The sequence below is a fragment of the Lactuca saligna genome, chromosome 4 (assembly GCF_052625555.1).
Source record: "Lactuca saligna cultivar CGN05327 chromosome 4, ASM5262555v1, whole genome shotgun sequence".
Lineage (NCBI taxonomy): Eukaryota > Viridiplantae > Streptophyta > Magnoliopsida > Asterales > Asteraceae > Lactuca > Lactuca saligna.
Window position 1 is genome coordinate 31,073,498 of NC_136420.1, and position 19,106 is coordinate 31,092,603.

The 19,106-nt window shown below is 34.4% G+C and overlaps 3 protein-coding genes across 3 annotated transcripts; 2 read left to right on the forward strand and 1 right to left on the reverse strand.

The window, feature by feature from the left end:
- Positions 1 to 9,034: 9,034 nt before the first annotated feature.
- On the forward strand, positions 9,035 to 10,898 carry LOC145041485 (uncharacterized). The gene is made up of 6 exons (XM_078989588.1): positions 9,035 to 9,165; positions 9,628 to 9,909; positions 9,992 to 10,126; positions 10,213 to 10,269; positions 10,347 to 10,481; positions 10,604 to 10,898. The coding sequence occupies exons 2-6, from the start codon at positions 9,631 to 9,633 to the stop codon at positions 10,667 to 10,669; spliced, it is 672 nt and encodes a 223-aa protein (XP_078845714.1). The 5' UTR covers positions 9,035 to 9,165; positions 9,628 to 9,630; the 3' UTR covers positions 10,670 to 10,898.
- A 2,603-nt stretch (positions 10,899 to 13,501) lies between these two features.
- On the forward strand, positions 13,502 to 16,733 carry LOC145041486 (RING/U-box superfamily protein). The gene is made up of 12 exons (XM_078989589.1): positions 13,502 to 14,304; positions 14,517 to 14,633; positions 14,715 to 14,904; positions 14,971 to 15,125; positions 15,228 to 15,402; positions 15,507 to 15,568; positions 15,662 to 15,743; positions 15,846 to 15,903; positions 16,005 to 16,105; positions 16,201 to 16,284; positions 16,362 to 16,432; positions 16,528 to 16,733. The coding sequence occupies exons 1-12, from the start codon at positions 13,784 to 13,786 to the stop codon at positions 16,619 to 16,621; spliced, it is 1,710 nt and encodes a 569-aa protein (XP_078845715.1). The 5' UTR covers positions 13,502 to 13,783; the 3' UTR covers positions 16,622 to 16,733.
- A 430-nt stretch (positions 16,734 to 17,163) lies between these two features.
- On the reverse strand, positions 17,164 to 18,487 carry LOC145041487 (UPF0496 protein 4-like). The gene has a single exon (XM_078989590.1). It carries the CDS (start codon positions 18,328 to 18,330, stop codon positions 17,362 to 17,364), a length of 969 nt encoding a protein of 322 aa, XP_078845716.1. The 5' UTR covers positions 18,331 to 18,487; the 3' UTR covers positions 17,164 to 17,361.
- Positions 18,488 to 19,106: the final 619 nt, after the last annotated feature.

A 19,106-nucleotide genomic window follows, 5' to 3' on the forward strand; every position in this document is an offset into this window, starting at 1 on the left:
GGTTTTCAACATGTTATGTAGGGATCTTGTTGCACATTATGGGTTGAAGAAATCACGTCGTGTATCTACTGAAGAGTCCTTTGGTATTTTCTTGTTGTACTTAGCGCATAGATGTGGAAATCGATTAGTTCAAGAGTTCTTTAATCATTATGGGGAAACAATCCATAGACATTTTCATAAAGTCTTGGATGTTGTGGTTAACCTAAGTAAGGACATCATCAAACCAAATGCACTACAACGACACTATACCAGAATATATTTTAAATAACCTTCGGTATTATCCATACTTCAAGGTACTTATTTGTTGCAAAGTTATATTATTTGGTGAATTTGTGTAATAGTAAAAATAATTGGTAACTTATTATATTATTTGAATTTGTAGGATTGTATTGGTGCCATCGATAGAACACACGTGAAGGCCTCTGTTCCGCAACGTGACCAAATCAAATACATTGGACGAAAGAATTGTGTTACTCAAAATATTATGGCAGCATGTGATTTCAACATGTGTTTTACCTTTGCGTGGGCTAGATGGGAGGGGATTGCACATGACACGAGAATTTTCAATGAAGCGCGAAGGAGATGTGAAGTTAAGTTTCCACTTCCAGCCGATGGTTAGTATGCTTACTCATTAATAGAATTTTTATATTTTCAAACCATATGAATTAATAACAATCTTTTTATTTTATTTCTACAGGTAAGTATTACCTTGTAGATGTCGGATATCCTAATACAAAAGGTTATCTTGCTCCCTACAAAGGTTCAAACATCCGTTATCATATTCCTGATTTTCGACGTAGATAGACCCGTGCCTTGCGAGAACCAAAAGGATTCAAAGAAAAATTTAACTACTATCATTCGTCACTTCGCAATATAATTGAACAAACTTTTGGAGTCTGGAAGGCTCGATTGGTGTTACTAAGAGATATGCATGTAAATTTCAACTTCGAGACCCAAGTAAAAATTGTGCTAGCTTCAATGGCAATTCACAATTACATTAGAATGAGCGGTAGTGGTGATGTAGCATTTCAAATAGCGTAAGAAGAATCTTATATTCCACGTAATGATCAAGGACCCGATGATGGTGTTGAGCCACATGACGAAGTATCAAGTATACAGCGTAGAAGTGACGATATGTATATGAGTGCAGTACGCGATATGATTGCGGGACAAATATTATCAAGGTCAAACACTCGTGCACGTAACGGCGTAAGATTTGTTTTGAAACGAATTTTTTGGATAATATGTTGGATATTTGGATAATATGTTGGATATTTGGGATAATATGTTGGATAATATGGATTTGGAATGAAATTTGTGGTTTCATATAATTAAAAAAATGTTTTTCTTATAAAAAATGGTGTAAAAATAAAATGGCAAATGTTTTTTTTAGTTATTGTGAATAAAAAAGTATTATTATTGTTTAAAAAAACAAAATATTTTGTTTGAATAAGAAAATATGCTAAAATATAAGAGGAAGCCTTTTTTGGTCATCTACTCTAATAAATGAAGGTTTTTTTGTCACATATCTTCTTCTCTTTCATTTGGCCACATGACATTTTCTAGAATTTTTAAATTTTTTATTTTCCACTTGTCATTTTATTGTATTTTTTATTTTATTAAATTAAAATTTCATATTTAATATGTAAGGTAGTATATATGTAAAGTATTTATTAGAAATGGTTTATATATGTAATGTATTCAATACATTAAAGCCTTACTAATTTTAATAATTTAAATTTTTTCTCATTTTTCTTATAAATTCAAACTTTTTCAAATTGCTAAAATTTCATATTTAATTTTTTTTTAATTAAACTCATGTAATACATGGGTCTCACACCTAGTTTTACTAATATAAGCTGTTTTGTTTGTCAAACACTTAAAAATGCTTATTGCTTATTGCTTATTTCCACCACAACAAGGTAATCCAAACACTTTTTAAAAAACTGCTTATTCCCACCACAATAAGCAATAAGTAATAAGCCAATAAGCTAAAAAAAAATTATCCAAACACCCTCTTAATTCTCATTGTCATCTTCATTAAAACACCACCGCCGACCTTGCCTCCATCGGCCGCCACAGACGCTATTTCCCTCTGAGACGTAGAAAAGACTCTCCTTTGTGGAGAACCGATAAAGCGAGGATGATCATGGGCTGCCTTCCACCTTCCACCATTTTCAGAATTCTGATATCCATCTTCTGTGGTTACAAGTCGGCGGCTTCATGTAAGGTCCATCTTTTACTTCAGGAGCCATCGAATTCCTAAAAACTTCTACTTCGCCTTTTCTCGCACAAACCGCCATAAAATTTGTCATCGTTATCTTCTCTTCCTCAAAGTCGATTGCCGCCATTATCCTCCAATATCGTTCATTTATGTTTTCTTTATTCTCCTTTCTTCTTTACTCTTCCTTCCTCTTTGCTTCTTTGCGTTTCTATTTTGCATCCGCGTACCTCTTTCTTCTTATCTCAATTTGCTCCCATTTTGATCAGGAAAGTCTTCCATGTCTCTAAGCCCCTTCCATTCATTCCATTTTCTTTCTTGCAAATTAATCCACTAACTATTTCCTTTTCTTTCTTCCAGACTAGAAAGATAATGAAGACAGTAGATGCGTCGCTGCTGCTGGTGGTCAGTGACGGCGTCACCGGAGTGCAGGAATATCACCAAAGCTTCACCAGACTACCAGTGCTCTATAATCGTCTTTCCAATGTGTAAGTTCTAGGGTTGTGAGTTTTTTTTGTGCGATTGTCAAGGACCGACCTTGACATGTAAAAAAGAGGAGGTCGATTTGGTTCTGTTTTTTCTGGATAATAGATAAACTTTGCCTCTCTTTGTCATATGTGTAACTTAATTTGATCAGAAGTAGAAAAGAAGATAGGTAAGATTCCAGTTCTTTTTTTGTTCTGATATCGCATGCTAAGTGTTTATGGTATTGTCTCAATGAGTATACCATTTTTTTTTGCTAAAGGTCTATGAATTTCATGAAGGTTTTTTTCGGTTTAGGGTACCTTCTCTACTTTTTTAATTTATACGGATCTTGATGTAGGGATATATGCTATTCTTGATCAATAATATAGAATTTCAATTTCACATTACTTTTCAGTAATTTAATTATTATCTTTTCATAGGTTAGTCTTGTAAATGATTTCATATTTATCTTTTTTAAAAAGGTGTTGACTTTATTGACTTTCCAGGCAAAATTTTGATGGGTTTGGTGGTGCTAGAGGCTTTGCACGTGGAATGGGTGGACGTGGTTTAGCTTCTCTCTTTTCTTGATATGTTCATGTTTATTTATATAACTTATAACAATTTTGCTTTTGAAAACTCTTTTTTTTAATAAATTTTAGGTAGGGGTGGTGGTGGCGGATTTGAGCGGAAAAACCACCTCCAAGCTATCTATGTGTGTTGGATTAGTATTTAAGGCTGTAACTATATTTGGTAAGTACTTGACCAGGTTGTGCATGGTCCTTTTGGGTTGCCTTCACCATAGCAACTTGGTAGGGTAATTTAGAGAGAAGAAATATTATTATTATTATATTATAAGAATAATATGTTAAAGGAGTAATATTATTTGATTAATATAAGTCATAAATTAATTAGGAACTAATTTGGTGACTTAAGGAGATTAATTGAATAAAGGGGTATAAACTGTCAAATGTGTGAAAGTTGTATTTTGAGCTGATAATCCTTGTGGATATAGGGTTGGATGATTTTAGGGATATGGATCACCTAGAAATCGTCCAAGGGCTTATCTAGGAAGGGATTTGGATTGCTTTGAGGCTAAGTTTCGGGTTTAATGGTGAAACCCTAGGAGCTCACAGTATAAATAGACCCATAGGATTGAGGAAATTGACTCCCTCGTGATTAGAGTAACCCTAAAGCCGATTTTCCTCCTCCCCATCTCTCTCAAATCATCTTCTTGCTAGTTGGTGTTTGTAAACCATTAGAGGAGTGACATTTGTGACTCTAAGCTCTAAGAAGAAGAAGGTTTTCAAGCAAGTAACTCAAGGTATCATTCTAGATCTGTTTTCATATGTTTTGATTATTTGTATACATTAGATCTAGCCATGAAAGTCTTGGATTTTTTGCATGTTCAATTAGTGAAACCTAGATCCAAGCTATATGGTTGTATGTGCACATAGGTAAAGTTCTTATGTCCAAAACCCAACAATGTGTTCATCATTTATAAATCTTTTTCTCTTTTTTCAATTGAGAAGCTAATAACTAATAAGTATGAAATCTGTTAAATTACATAATATTTTTTACCAGGGCATTTTATTCAGCATTGTCACACAAATGGTGATCCTAATTTTGATATAAAGAGAATGAAACCTCCAATGGGTATTCCAAAATCCATGTTAATGGCTACTCCAGATGGCTCCTATGCTCATATGCATTACCTAGTGGTGTAGTAGTTGTTTTGAAGCCAAATGAGTATGTTATTAATTAATAAAGAATTGTTGGTGATCTTCCTCTAGAACTTCACTACCATTTATGCAAAGATGTGATGAAAGATGTTGTTCTCACCAGCAAGTGTTATTTCACCAGTTTCTGTGATAAATGTAAGTTTCTTTTTTTGCTGATGTGGCAAAACATAAGCTTCTAAATTGGATTTTTTTATAAATATTTGATTCTGTTTTTCTTGATTATACTATCAAGTATAAGAGATCAAATTATCTCCAAAGCAGTGTGTGTTTGTGGTGCAACGAATGTGCTTGCAGATGATCTCTTGCCTAATAAGACATTAAGGGATACAATAGACCTATTCAACACGCCAAAATGAAGATCAGAAAATGGAAGCCTTGAAAAAATACAGTAACATCGTCAAGTTGTTAAGATGTGTCGGCCGGAAGAAGGGCGAAATTGTCCATCTGACAAACTAGAAATTAATGTAGAAGGTTTTTGTAGTAATTCATCAGCTACTAAACAGCAACCATAAAGAATCGAATCATCTACACTCTATGTAGTATTAAAGCTCAGAACCTAATAACAAAAGCATCCCAAAACTAATCGAAGAGAGAGAGAGAGAGAGAGAGAGAGAGAGAGAAAGAGAAAGAAAATAGTTAGAGGGAAGTGTGTACAAGAAGTATTTCATTCAATTCACTCATAGAAGGAGTTCTTTCTATTTTACATAGTATGTAAGGTACCGGTGAATTCGCATCCTGGAATCCCAATTCCAGGTTGTGGAGGAGAGAACGTTGTGCTCAGGGAATTGAGTGGTAGATTAGGAAGCATATGTAATTATGGGGAGATTTCACCTCAGTCTTGTAGCTTCAGTAAACAAGGAATTAGATAACTACATGGAGGAATCATCGCTATCCGAACATATCCCTGGTGGGTAAACCGAAATTAAAGGTCAAAATACCAATTCCAATGACAGATAGAGAAAGGCAATTCCGAAGGGAAAGGAAAAGAAACCCAATTCAACGCTCAAGCTACAGAAGACACCATGGTAAATTCATTCAATTCTTCTCTTTCATGTCACCCAATTTTGATATTTAACTAATTATGTAAATTACTTTGTTCTGCTTCATGTTCGTGATGGAGAGGGGGTGTTTTTCAGACTATATAGAGAACCTCATAAGCGCAATATTCTTGTACAAAATCAAGACACTTAAATTGTTATTGCAAATTAAGTTATCAATTAACTGAATTTGCTGCTTTAAAACGAGACAGAACTTTTCTAATAAAAAATCTAATCCACTCACTCATTGTCTATAATTTCCATCTTTTAGAAACTAAAATCATTTTGTGATTCCAATCCAACTGTGAATGATGCAGCTAACTTAACTTCAATTTATTGCAATGAAAAGGAAAAATAAAGAAACACGGCGCTAAAGGCGCAGCTAATTCCCCTCTGGTTATAATTAAAATGTATTAATCTTCATCAATGATTATTCTTGCCATTATCTACTAGCACAATTTATTATTATTTTGATAAATGTCGTTTAACACCAACAGTATCATTTTTGTTTAACGAAATAGCTTACCATATATACCAAATTTCTAATAAAATCCACGATTCATGAAATTATAAGTGTAACTATAAGGATCGAAGTGGAAACTATTAGAAAGCTTAGGGTGCGTTTAGTTGCGGAAAAATGAGCTGTTTTCCGGAAAAAATTTCCAAGAAAAATGAGAATTTTGAAAACACGTTTAGTTCCTTTATTTTTCTAAAATTTTCACGGAAAATGAAAATTTTTCGTTTTCTAAAATTACAAAGAAGTTGAAAAATTTTGAAAAACTGATAATCATTGTTTTCCACATTTTTCTAATTCCAAATTTTTTTATAAACACACACATACATACCCACCCCACACACACCCACCCACACACACACACACCAACCCACACACACATACATACCCACCCACCCACACACACACACACACACCCACCCACAAACACACACACACACATACATACCCACACAACCGCACACACCCGCGCGCACACACACACACACAAACCCACACCTATCCCCACCCCCACCCTCACAGACACATACACCCACACACACAAACCTACACCTACCCCCACAAACACACACAGACACACACTCGCACCCCCACCAACCCAACGCCACCATGACAATCACCGACCTACCATCACCACCACCACCACCACTAACTCGTCACTAGCACCACCACCACTGACACAATTGCTGCCGCCACCACCATCGTCTGTCATCACCACCACCGCCGCCGACCCGCTACCGTCACCGCCCCCACCCACACCCTACCACCGCTACCGTTTTTTAAAAATGAAAACCAATAGAAAAATACACATCTAAACACATTTTCTAATTTTTTAAAACTGAAAATGAAAAATGAATAAGTTTAACTAAACGCGTTTTCTAAATTTTTCAATGAAAAATGAAAACGGAAAACGAAAATCGAAAAGGGAAAACAAAAAACGGAAAATAAAAATTGTTTTTCCGTAACTAAACGCAACCTTAGGTTCTTTATTGCCATTTGCTTTTTTAGCTATAGATGGTCAAGTTTGACATCATGATCCAGAAGCTATGTTTTCTTCTTATGAGTATTACTTTGATCAAAACTTTTCATTCATGTACTTTGGCCTAAAATTGTGTAATATGTTTTTCTTTCTAGAAAATTTATAATAATAATAATAATAAATTACGCCAATAGTCCTTGAGAAATGCCAAATCTGACAAGTTTTTTTTCAAAACGGCAGATTATATATATATATATATATATATATATATATATATATATATATATATATATATATATATATATATATATATATATATATATATATATATATACCAATGAAGCCCAACCCAGCTGGGAAAGAGGTGTTGGGTTTATATCCATTGAAGGGCAAGGTGGGGAGTTCGACTCTCATTGGTAGCCACTCATGGGGAATTTTCCTTTGGAATCCCATTAAAAAGGGTGATGGTTTGCCAGTAAAGGAGCCTGAACCCGGGCTTCCGCTTGGTATTTGCCGTTCCAATATATATATATATATATATATATATATATATATATATATATATATATATATATATATATATATATATATATATATATATATATATATTAGCAAGCAACTAAGACATGAGCTTATTATGTACAAGGAAGCATAAGGAAACAGAAACATAAACAGTTACATGATAGACTTCATAAGGTGAGAAAAAGGTGAACAACAACGGTCTATCCAGCTACCGCATTGCTCTTGTGTTTGCGCCGAAGATATCATAAAGCTACTTTTGTGGACGAAAGTCTTAAATCCTTGTAAATTCTCTCGGATGTTGCATCGTTAAATCTAATGTTATTTGACCACTAATCCTTAATGTGAGATTTTATTGGATGTTGCATGGAGCTGTTAAACTTTCATAAATAACAATTTTACCTTCATATTTTCTCTTTATTTTGTGTTCTATATTTTTCATAAATATCCATTTTATTATTATTTGACCTCGAGACTCATACCCATCTCAATGTTTCAACTTATGTTTTGGCCGTTAAGCTTTCTCAAACCTTTCAAATCCCATCCATTTATCAATACCTTATGGAGATGCATACCACGTATTTGGTTAAATGCCCCCAAGTGTGTTTTTAGAAGTAAACATCAAACATTCGTGGCACTTAAATATACTACTTGACGGAGTTTTGAATTATCCAAACTCTTTCGTTGATTCCTTTTTTGCTTCTCAAAAAGACTTATGCATTTCAACAAAGAACTCTTGATCCTTTTTTTGCTTCTCAAAGCTTCTAATAACATATTCCATGGACCTCCTAAGAGCATGATCACTAGCATTCTTTCCTATAAAATTAAAAATAAAAAAAAATAAAAAAAAAAAAAAAAAAACAAAACAAAACAAAACAAAACAAAACAAACAAACAAACGTAAAATCCGTTAGTTGACTAGGATGAACCCGCTACAAATCCTTATTCTTGTTACACTTGAACTTTATGTTGACTAAATCAAATTTACAAAACAAAATCTACATGAAAGATATCTAGAGGAGAAGATAGGAGATGTGATGAAAAATCAAATACACTGCGGAGTGAAGATCAATGTTTTATCTTCGCTTAGAAGAGGATGTTATATTTGAAGAAGATGAAGCGAGACTAGAGGACAGGGAGACAAAGACAATGAAGTGTTCTTGATAAGGAGGAGATAAGACGATGTAAATCAGAAAAACAAACAGAAAAAAACACACGAGTAAAAGATAAAAGGTTTTATCGTCATTTAGGAGTCATGTGGCAAGTGACAACCGATTGACACCCGTTCAAATGGCTAAATGGTAACAAAATCGTGACTTCAATGACTTATTTAACACGGTTAGAACTTTGGCTAAATAGAAACAATTTTGAAAGTTTTTAGTCAAACAAAAGTCAATAATCCTCTTTTTTACCCTATCATATGCACAACTGAGACGTTAAAACTTGCGATTGCGTGACGCAAATTCTAGTTAGTGGTATTAACGGTCGTGATCACTTAGACGTCTTCAGTCTTCACCACATATAATCACATATATATCGAATATCGATCGTTCTTCTTTCATTTCGCCTCCAAAGCTGAGGTCCTCCGTTCTTCCCCCCTGTCCATGACCACCAACACCTACAATTTCATTCGCCTCCTGATTCCGAATTCAGTTTCCTATTCAAGTTACTGACATCCAATCATCGTTTCAGGTCTTTACTCATCTAAATAATCCTATCAGTAGGTTTGAATTATGCTCATCGTTTCTGTGTATGAAAGTTATGTTTCAGCTTTGATACTGAACGTGTTATTGATTCAAATGCTTCTCGTGTGTTTGAAATGTTAACAAGTAACAATAGGTGAATCGAGCCGCTTAACTAAGAAATCAATCCCCTTGATCTGAAATTGAGTTGCATTTACTGATTACTTTTCAATTTTTGACTGCTTAATAGTTACAAGTGCTGGAAATTCGCATTAGGCATTAGGCATTAGGCAATTGCTTGTGTGAAGTATGCAGTATATTCGATATAGATTTTGCATTTGATAACTAGTAGGTTTGACGTGAAACATCAAAACTGTAGTTGTGTTTTGAGAATGGAAGTGGAATCTATGATAACTCCACAAACTACGAACACTTATCTCGCCTTTAAAATTATCCATGAAAACTTTTGCAGAATATGGTAGGCGTTCAAGCGAGTCTTCCTTGTACCTGGGCTTTAGGAGGTCAAGATCATGTTATGAAAGTAGGATGCCGTATCTTTCCAATTCCATGCTTCAGTGATTCAGGTTTAGGTTCTTCTGGAAGTAGATCACTCTTTTTCCAGAAGCAGTGCGTTGTACATGGTTCTTGTATAGGTAAACGTTGGCATCCTATTGTTTGTTCTAGTAAAATGGATGATGATGCAGATACAAATGATTCTGATGATGATATAAATGAGGACAAATCTTCAGAATCAGTAAGTTGACATTTATAGTTTTATACCCTCTCCACTTTTCAACTGTTGATGAAGATGAGAATATGAAGTTTTAATTTTACAGGTTAACAATGAAATTCTGAGAGAAAATCTAGAAAGAATTATTGGTGTAGATGATTCTGCTTTTTCTGGGATTGATCTTGCAACACTTATTAGGAAAAAATACGGACGATCATATGATGTTCAGCTTATAAAGAAGGTATAAGCTTTATTTATCCCCTTGTAGTAGACTATTTCTTGATCTTGACATTTCAATTCAAACATGTTTAACTTAATATGATGCAGGAATTCATGGGTAAAAATCTCCTTGCATTGAATGTCATGTGGAAGTACATGGAACAGGTAAATAGGACATGTTATTAATACATTTTAGAAAAAACAAAAAATAATTTTAAAAAAAAAATCAATTGGCATGACAGAGATCTTTTCCTCTGACTGAAGAAGAGTACTTGTTGAGGCTTGATGACGTGGCGAATACGTTGAAATGTTGGGGAGCTGTTTCTCATATTCGAAACAGTTTGGAAAAATTGAAAGAGCGACCTCGGATTGGAAAGGTGTGTTCATATACAGCTTAACAGATTAAGTCATGTCTCATTAAGTCGTTTTGTCTGTATTAAGTTAATAATAAACACTCATTTATTATCCATTAAGTCAATGTGCTTTGGTATTGGTTTAGGCAGTCAGCATCTTTATAGACATGGATGAGAGTGGAGGGCGCACAAATGAATGGATTTACAAGTAGGTAAGAATGTGAATATGATCAAATCTTGTGGTGTAATGACAGGGGCATAAAAGTAATTAAGGAATGTTGGTTGTATATTTACTTACCTCTAAATCTTTCAAGATTTTAAAATGAAGGTAAGAAGCAATAGAAATGTTGCCTTGTAATGTGATTCTGTCATATTCTTTGTAATTAAACTAGAAATATGTCGGTTCATACAATATTTTTGGGTAAATTATTTTTACCAATATAGGCAATGTATTTTAATTATTTACCAACAATAGCAACCAAGTTATACTCTTTTTTTTCAATATTGACAAATATATAACATGTTTAATCGGTGATGTTATTTTTAATACATTTGTAGATGACAATCATGAGAGATTGCTTATGAAGTGACACTTGAACATTTATTGTTATATTACTTACATAAATTATATGCTCCACATTTTGATGTACTGTTTAAATTTTAACAAGGTTCTCATCCATTTTCAAAATCAAACATTAAAGTTAATCTCAAAGCCCTAAACCAGGGTTCCTTTTCTTTAAATATTGTATAGATAAAGTGGTTGAATGAGTGATGATGCTTATCTGAATAATCAATTATTGAGTATGAATCGTTCTAATAGATGTTTTATGACATGATGATAAGAAATCAAGCTCTTAAAATCCTTGGATGTGTCAAATCCATGATAACTAGCATGTGACTTGGAAACCTAAGCGAGATGAAGTGAAATCCAAAACTGTGAGATTAATTGTTAATACCCTTTAAAAAATAAAAATATATATTTTTTTAAGGGTTGACGGGTTGACCCAGGAACCCAAATACCACCCAGAACATGGTATGTTAATTTGACAAGTAAGATATCTCAACTTAAATCCGTTAATTTTCGTTATAACAATCTTTTTAGAGCTAATCTTAGCAAAATAACCATCTATTCACTATATTCTTTGTCCTATGGCATCTTAATAAACATCAAAGAAGAGCCAATTGGTTGTTGTATACTTGTGTTCATAAAACGGTCATTAAAATTGTTAAAATATGTCGTAAGAAGCAAAACATCTATAATTTTTTATAAAACAAATTTGACATTAGGTCATTACTCATGTTTAAAAAAAAAAAAAATGGTCCATGTGGTTAGCTAAAAATTGTCACTTTGATCCAAAAAAATTTGGATGGGCACCAGTGGTCTAAAACATAGATTTTGTTATGAGTTTGGCCCAAAACTTTAAGAAAATATTTAAAACGATGGAATTGCCCTCACTTTTATATTTTATCTTTTCTTTTTTCTGTAATTATAAGAAAATCAAAAATAAAAATACCACCCACCCTTACTATCTACCACACCAATAACCACTTTCATCTTCCTATATCCTCCCAATCCCATCGGAACAACCAACCGGAAAAATCAAAACACCATCGGCATCATCGCCGAGAACTGCCACCATCGCTGGGAACCACCATTGTTCGCTGGAAACCACTATTACTACCAGAAATCATTGCCATTTACACCAAATTATGCCAGATTCCACCATCATAGTTGTTAGCTCGTCGGATTTGTCTCTGCCGATCGTCGATTCATGGTTTTTAACCCGCCAGTCACCCAAAATGACTCCAACAACATAGAAAGCACCAAATTCGTCATTCCCCGGCTTTGAAAAACTCTTAAACACAAGAAACCATCAGTCATCTATCTCCGATTCGATCTGTCGTCGAACGACCGCCCTAGTCGTAACCCCCTTTCTCTGTTCCTTTTCTCCGGTAAGATCGGTTTCATGTCTAGATTTAGAGCCCCAGATTTGTTGCCTTTTGTGGTCGACCTACAACATCGACGCCATAAAACCCTATTCTAGGCGTCGCCGCCATAAAACCCTAATCAACCAGACCTAATGTTTATCGCAAGAGGCATAAAAACTTAAGGGTTTTCAGCACCACTTTCATAGAGTTTAAGATCTGGTCGACTTACATCATCTCTCTGTCTTCTCTACCGGAAAATCGAGGGTTTTATCTAACTATTGTTATTGGTGTTAACCGTGCGGTGGTGACGTTCATATCTTTGATCAACAACGTTGGTGGCGTTCATATCTCTCGTTGGCAACGTTTATATCTCCGACCGGTGGTGGTGGTGGTGGTATTTCTATTTGTAAAAATCATGTAGAATACATGTATCGTAGAGAAGAGAGGGAAATACGGGAAGAGGGAAGAGGTGGGGGTGAAGGATTGTATTTTATTTGTTTGTTTTTTTAGTTAGTATAATAACTGGTTTATAACCGTGCGAACCACTATTACAAAATTAATTAAACTATGTAAGTAAAAATTCAAAACTATTATTAAGTATTTTAAATAACTTATTAATTAAGATATACTTTTTTAGTTATATATAAAATTAGAACCATTGATTCAAATAAATATATAAAATTATATCATCTTATAATTTGTATAAATTTTATTTTATTATAATTTGTATAAATTTTATTTTATTTTTTATTTAAATGTTATTAGTTTCATGTAATTAAAATGAGGAATTTAAATTTTGAATTTTGAAATTTAAAAAGAGAATAAATAGATTGACAAATGGCATAATATTAATTATAAAGTTTAAAATGGTGACACATGGTAAAAGAACTACTCTTTTATTAGTATAAAAAAGAATATCAAAAAACAAAATCAAAAGGTTAATTCCATCATTCTAAATATTTTCATAAAGTTTTGAGCCACACTTACAACAAAATCAAAAGGTTAATTCCATCATTCTAAATATTTTCATTAAGTTTTGAGGCACACTTGCAACAAAATCAGATTTTTGGACCAAGTCCAAACATTTTTCGATGAAAGTGTCACCATTTGTGCACTTTAGTCTAAAAAAAAATGTTAAGATATTGTCCAGAAAAATATTATAATAAAAAGTAAAATCCCTTCGATCGGCGTGGCAAGTGGGAGTTTCGACATACCGAAACGGTGGCGACACAGCTCTCGTCCGGCGGAACTCGGCAGTGAAGCGGGAAACCTCTAAAGACTAAAACCCCTTTCTTCAGAACGCAAATGGTGGTATTTGAAGCACGAGAAGAACCCTAGGTCTCATCCCTTCCTTCTTTAGACTTAAATCAATTTCTGGAAAAGAGAACAAAATTGATATGATTAATGGTCGAGATCAACATCATCAGCAGCAGGCAACTACTGTTGAAACGCTCCCTATAAGCTCTCCTCCTCCTTCTTTTAGATCATCACATACAACCACCACCGCTACCAACAACAACATGCAGCAGCAGCAGCAGCAGCAGCTCCCGTCGCCGATCTCTCTTGCTTCCGATCGCCAACTGCCAGGACATCTTGTTACGCCAATTTCCGCTGCTCACCCTACCGGAGAACCCGCCGTGATCATGCCCACATCTTCGCCTTTGGCGAGAATAAGGCTCTCGGACCTGATCCCTTACGACGGGGCGCCTACCGACTCTTATTTGAGAGCGATTGAGGCGTTATCCGGTTCGCTTACGAGGCACAACGCGGCGGTGATTGAATTAGGAACTGATGATGGAGCATTGATGAGATGCGGATTGGAATCGGCGAGGTTGTATTTCAGGACTAGGGCTCAAACTGGTGGTAATTGGAGCAGCAGTAATGGTACTACTGGTGTCTATAAGTATAGGGCAGGAAGGTACGTCTCTTCTCCATTTTTATCCTTTTCAATGATGAAATTCTCTGATGATATTCAATCAGCTTGTGATAATTCGCCCCTTTCTAATACTAAATTACGAGTAAAAAACTGGCTGATTATCTTCTTAGATCCTGCTAATGCACATTATTACTTCCTGCTGCTGCATCTTGTTCTTGTAATGGATGGAATCACAGATAAATGTCATGTGACAGGGCTGTAGAAGACATGGATTCATCTCCACCATGCATGTCAGATGTTTTCAGATGCATGGGAAAGGTTGCTCGTGCTGCTCTATCTGCAATAGCTAGACACCTTCGATTAAGAAGCGAGTAAGAACCATAATCATGGATTCAAGCATTCATTTATTGCACTTAAAGTTACACTTAACATTCATCTACTCACTAACTCAGTGCTTTCAACCATTTACTTGATGACAACCCTTTACCTGCAAATGAGGCATCATCATCCATCCTTGTTGCATCATACCTGCCCACATTGCAAAAGGGGAAAAGTGTGATTGGTGGAGGGAACATAACAACAAATCATGAAAGTGAAAAGGGATTGTTAACATTAGTTTGTTCAGATTCACCTGGTCTGCAGGTATATTTCCTTTGAATCAATCGTTTTATGGATTTGAATTTGATGATTTATAAGTTTTTTTGATAGGTTCGTGATCCCAATGGTAGATGGTATGTAGCAGACATTGTTTCAAGTTCAGGGGATCTTTTATTATTGACAGGGAAGGCACTCAGCCATGCAACAGCTGGCCTTAGGCCTGCTGCTTCATATAGGGCTGCAACAGACTACATTTCTGCTGGGAGGTAACTATGTAGAATTCATCTTAAACCATATTATTACATCATTATAAATTTATAATTTATAATTCATAAAATAAAATGTATCTTTTTTTTTATATAAAATAGGTCATCATTGGCATTTAGGCTGATGCCACAAGGGAATGCCATATTAGACTGTTCTCCCATTAGGGCAGCTGGGCATGTCATCCCTCAAAGCTATGTCCCAATCTCTGTAAGCCAGTTTATGGATGATCTTTCTGCTGATGAAGATATACCTTCTAATGGAACTGATAATGTTTTTGTAAGCCAATCTTTTTTTTTTTTTTATAAAATGTCAAATTCTATGATAATAATTATTACCCATTTGCCAATTTTATATTTTTTTGTATAAATTTGGATGCACAGGCGGCTTGGAAGTTTTCGAATAAAGAACAGTCATTGAGAAGTGTTCTATCTGATTCATTATCGTAAGCTGTTTCATTATTACAAAACTATTGAGTTTTATAAAATATAATAGATTGGATTGGATTTTAATTTAATTTGGTGTTTTATTGATGTAGTGGTGCATTTCTTGAAGATGCTATGCTTGTTCCTTGTGGGCATTCATTTGGTGGCATGATGCTGAAGAGGATGATAGAAACTGTAGGTGAAAATTGTATTATAAAGTATTAATAACCACTTTGGTATATCTTTTTTATAAAGAAAAGAAAAAAAAAAAGTTTTATCTTTTTGTTTACATCACAGGGAAGATGTAGTCTCTGTGATGCTGAAATTGGCACTGCACCTCTAATTCCAAATCATGGTAACATACCTTTTTTTGGTTTTCTTTCTTACTATAATCTATAATCATAACTCCTTTTGTTTTAATTTAATATGATTTTTTTTTAATTATGTTATGAAAAGCTTTAAGAGCTGCAGCTGGAGCTGTTAAACGTGAGGATGATCGAAGGCTCTTTCACAATGCTGCAATGCGAAAACAAAGAAGAGAAGTCAGTGACAGATGGGTATATTTTATATAATCAAAAACACTATAATTATAAATATTTTTTTTTTTACAAAAAATACATTATTTGAGTTAAAATGGCATGAATGATTTCAGGTAAATGGGGATGGTAGTTCTGAAAATGGGTCCCATAGATGTGTACAGTATCCATTTTCAGTAAACGAGAAGGTTGTTATTAAGGTGGGATGTTATTATTATTATTATTATTATTATTTTGAATTATTTCATATATTGAATTAAAAGAAAATGTTGTGCAGGGAAACAGGAGGACACCAGATAAATTTGTTGGGAAAGAAGCTATCATAACTTCACAATCGCTTAATGGGTGGTTAGTATATTGTAGAATTTGTTTTTTAATTACAAAAATATTAAATATGTTTCTTTTTGTTTATAAAACATATAACAATTGAAACTTGTACACAGGTACCTGGTAAATATTATTGAAAGTGGAGAGAAGGTTAGGCTACAATATCGTTCTTTTAGGAAGATCCCAACTTCTCCACCTACAGCTAGTTAATTTTTTAAATTTCAAAGTTAATGTAAATTGTTATGTTTTTCAGCAGAAAAATGACAAATAAAGATGTTAATGTAAGATTTTAGTTCAAGTTATATTAGTTTTTTCAGCAGAATATGATTGATGTATTGGGTATTGGATCTCATACATTTTGCAAGTTATTGTTATGGTTGGATCCTACACATACAAACACGAGTTAATGGATTAAGCCAAAAATCTGGCTTAATATATTAAGACACCAACTCTTTTATCCATTTGCCTTTCTTTTTATGTGGTCACGCTTTATACAACTTTTTTACTTTGAATTCAAATACAATGTATACTTGTTGCAACTTAACTTCAGATATAATATAGTAGCGATTTAAATCGGAAGATAAAGTCCATTGTAGTGCCTTGAAAAAGTTTAAATCATAGTCGGTGGTTTCAACAACATTGTTTGGTATGTCTGGTCTGATCACCACTTCTGATTCTTGAGATGGTTTAGAAATGTCATATTATGGTTGTGTCACTTTTATATTAATATTTTCGAACTTCAAGCTCTCAAATAGACAATAAAATAAACTTTATACACAACTTGTAGATTACTAGAGTTTTGGTACCATATTCAAACCCACAATTTTTTGCAAGCCTATTACCACATACAACGTAAGGTAAAACATACACTACTGATTTTATATTTTAATACTTCATCTATCCATCTAAACGTATAAACATTTACAATGGACCCACACTAATCCCACCAACTAAAGATCTAAACGGCCGTTACGCGTGTTCAAGACAGTGCGAAACATACCGTTAACTCCGTTAGTCAACGTATCTACACCATCCGAGAACTTCGCCGCTGCCGTTCCCAGCTCCTTCACGAATTCCTCCAAACGAACCTTATCTCCGTCGTCGGAAACAAAGACATGGAGGAGGTCGAGTACTACCGCCGCGCGGCTTGCGATGTTGTCAAGCTCCAAAACCGGATTTTGCTTCGGCTTTATCAGGTCAAATATTTGAGTCTGCAGACAGTTGACTGAGTTGGCCCAGAGGAACTCAACCGGAACTGAAAGCTTAGCTACATCGGATTCCCCGTACAAGACGCTAACCAAAACGCTTCCGACGAAAACAGTGAGGACTCCGAGAGCATAAAACGTGCGTCGGATAAGATCTCTTCCGGTGTTCGACTTGCTCGGCGGCAGCTTACCGAGAAGTATTGTCAACTCCCCGATCAAAGCCTTGGCGCGGAGACCTTTCTCCTTTACAGATTCTTGTGTATTGTTAAGAGATTTGGTTAGAGAATCCTTTGCCTTGTTCAATTTCTCAGACGATGGAATCTGATCTGAGAAGTTAAGCAAGCGAAGGCTGAAATTCAACAAAAGACGTCGGTCGGTCAATTTTTGAACCGCCGACGAAAACAAATTACACAGATCAAGTACCTTGAGACTGTATTCCATATACAAAACCTGATAATCATCCGATTCAGATTTCAGATTCGAGATCTGATCCTCCGCTTCGGAATGAACAGTTGAGAGAAACGAAACTGCGGCCGATAGCCAAGATAAACTGATATTTGAGGAACTCGTGGGTAGATCTAGGGCTTTCAGATGGAGAATTACCTTTTCATCAAACGAACGAGCGACGTGTTGGTAGTTTTGGGGAACATGCGGTGGTTTCTTCTTGATTGATCGAAAATGGGAAGATAAGTTTGCTTTCTCGACAATAAACATGGCTAATCGTTGGAGATTAAGATGGTCACTGAGTAAGGAAACCTTGTTGACGGAATTTTGGGTTGCCGGAAAATATAGCTAGGGTTTCTTACGGTGGTTTTATTCAATAATAATCTGTTGGGGTTACACAAGGCGTGTGAAAGTAAATGAACACCGAACGTTGGGATCCTTCGAAATACCCAAATTATCCTTAACCTTTTTAATTTTTTAATTATTATTGTAATAATAGCATATTTACAGTCCCAACATTTCATATCTCTATTTTAATTTTTATATACAACTTTTCTCGTTAAATAAAAATATGCTTTTTGGTCCAACGGTATCGTTTTTTTTTTTTTTTTTTTTTTTTTTAAAGGTTTTTGGAGTAGATTATATATTTATATTTGTTGTTTTAAAAAAAAAAAATTATACAAGTTAAAATATAGGGGGGGTTTTTTAACAACAAAATATAAATGGTATATCGATTAAAGTACCTTTTGCGCACGATGTTATTTAATTTTTTTTTTTTTTTTACATTTGAAAAGTAATTATTTTGTCCGGAACACCATAGTTAGACCGGAGGGAGTGGTGTTATCGAAACTGCACTCCCTTCAGGACCACATAAACGTCACTTTTTAAATAACGTCACTTTTATCACACAAGTGTGGTTTTTTATCACACAAGTGTGGTTTTTTATCACACAAAGAGAGTGGTGCCACACTTTTATTTTATTTTATTTATTTTATTTTATTTTAATTTGATAAAATTTATTTTTAATAAAAATATATAATTTTAAA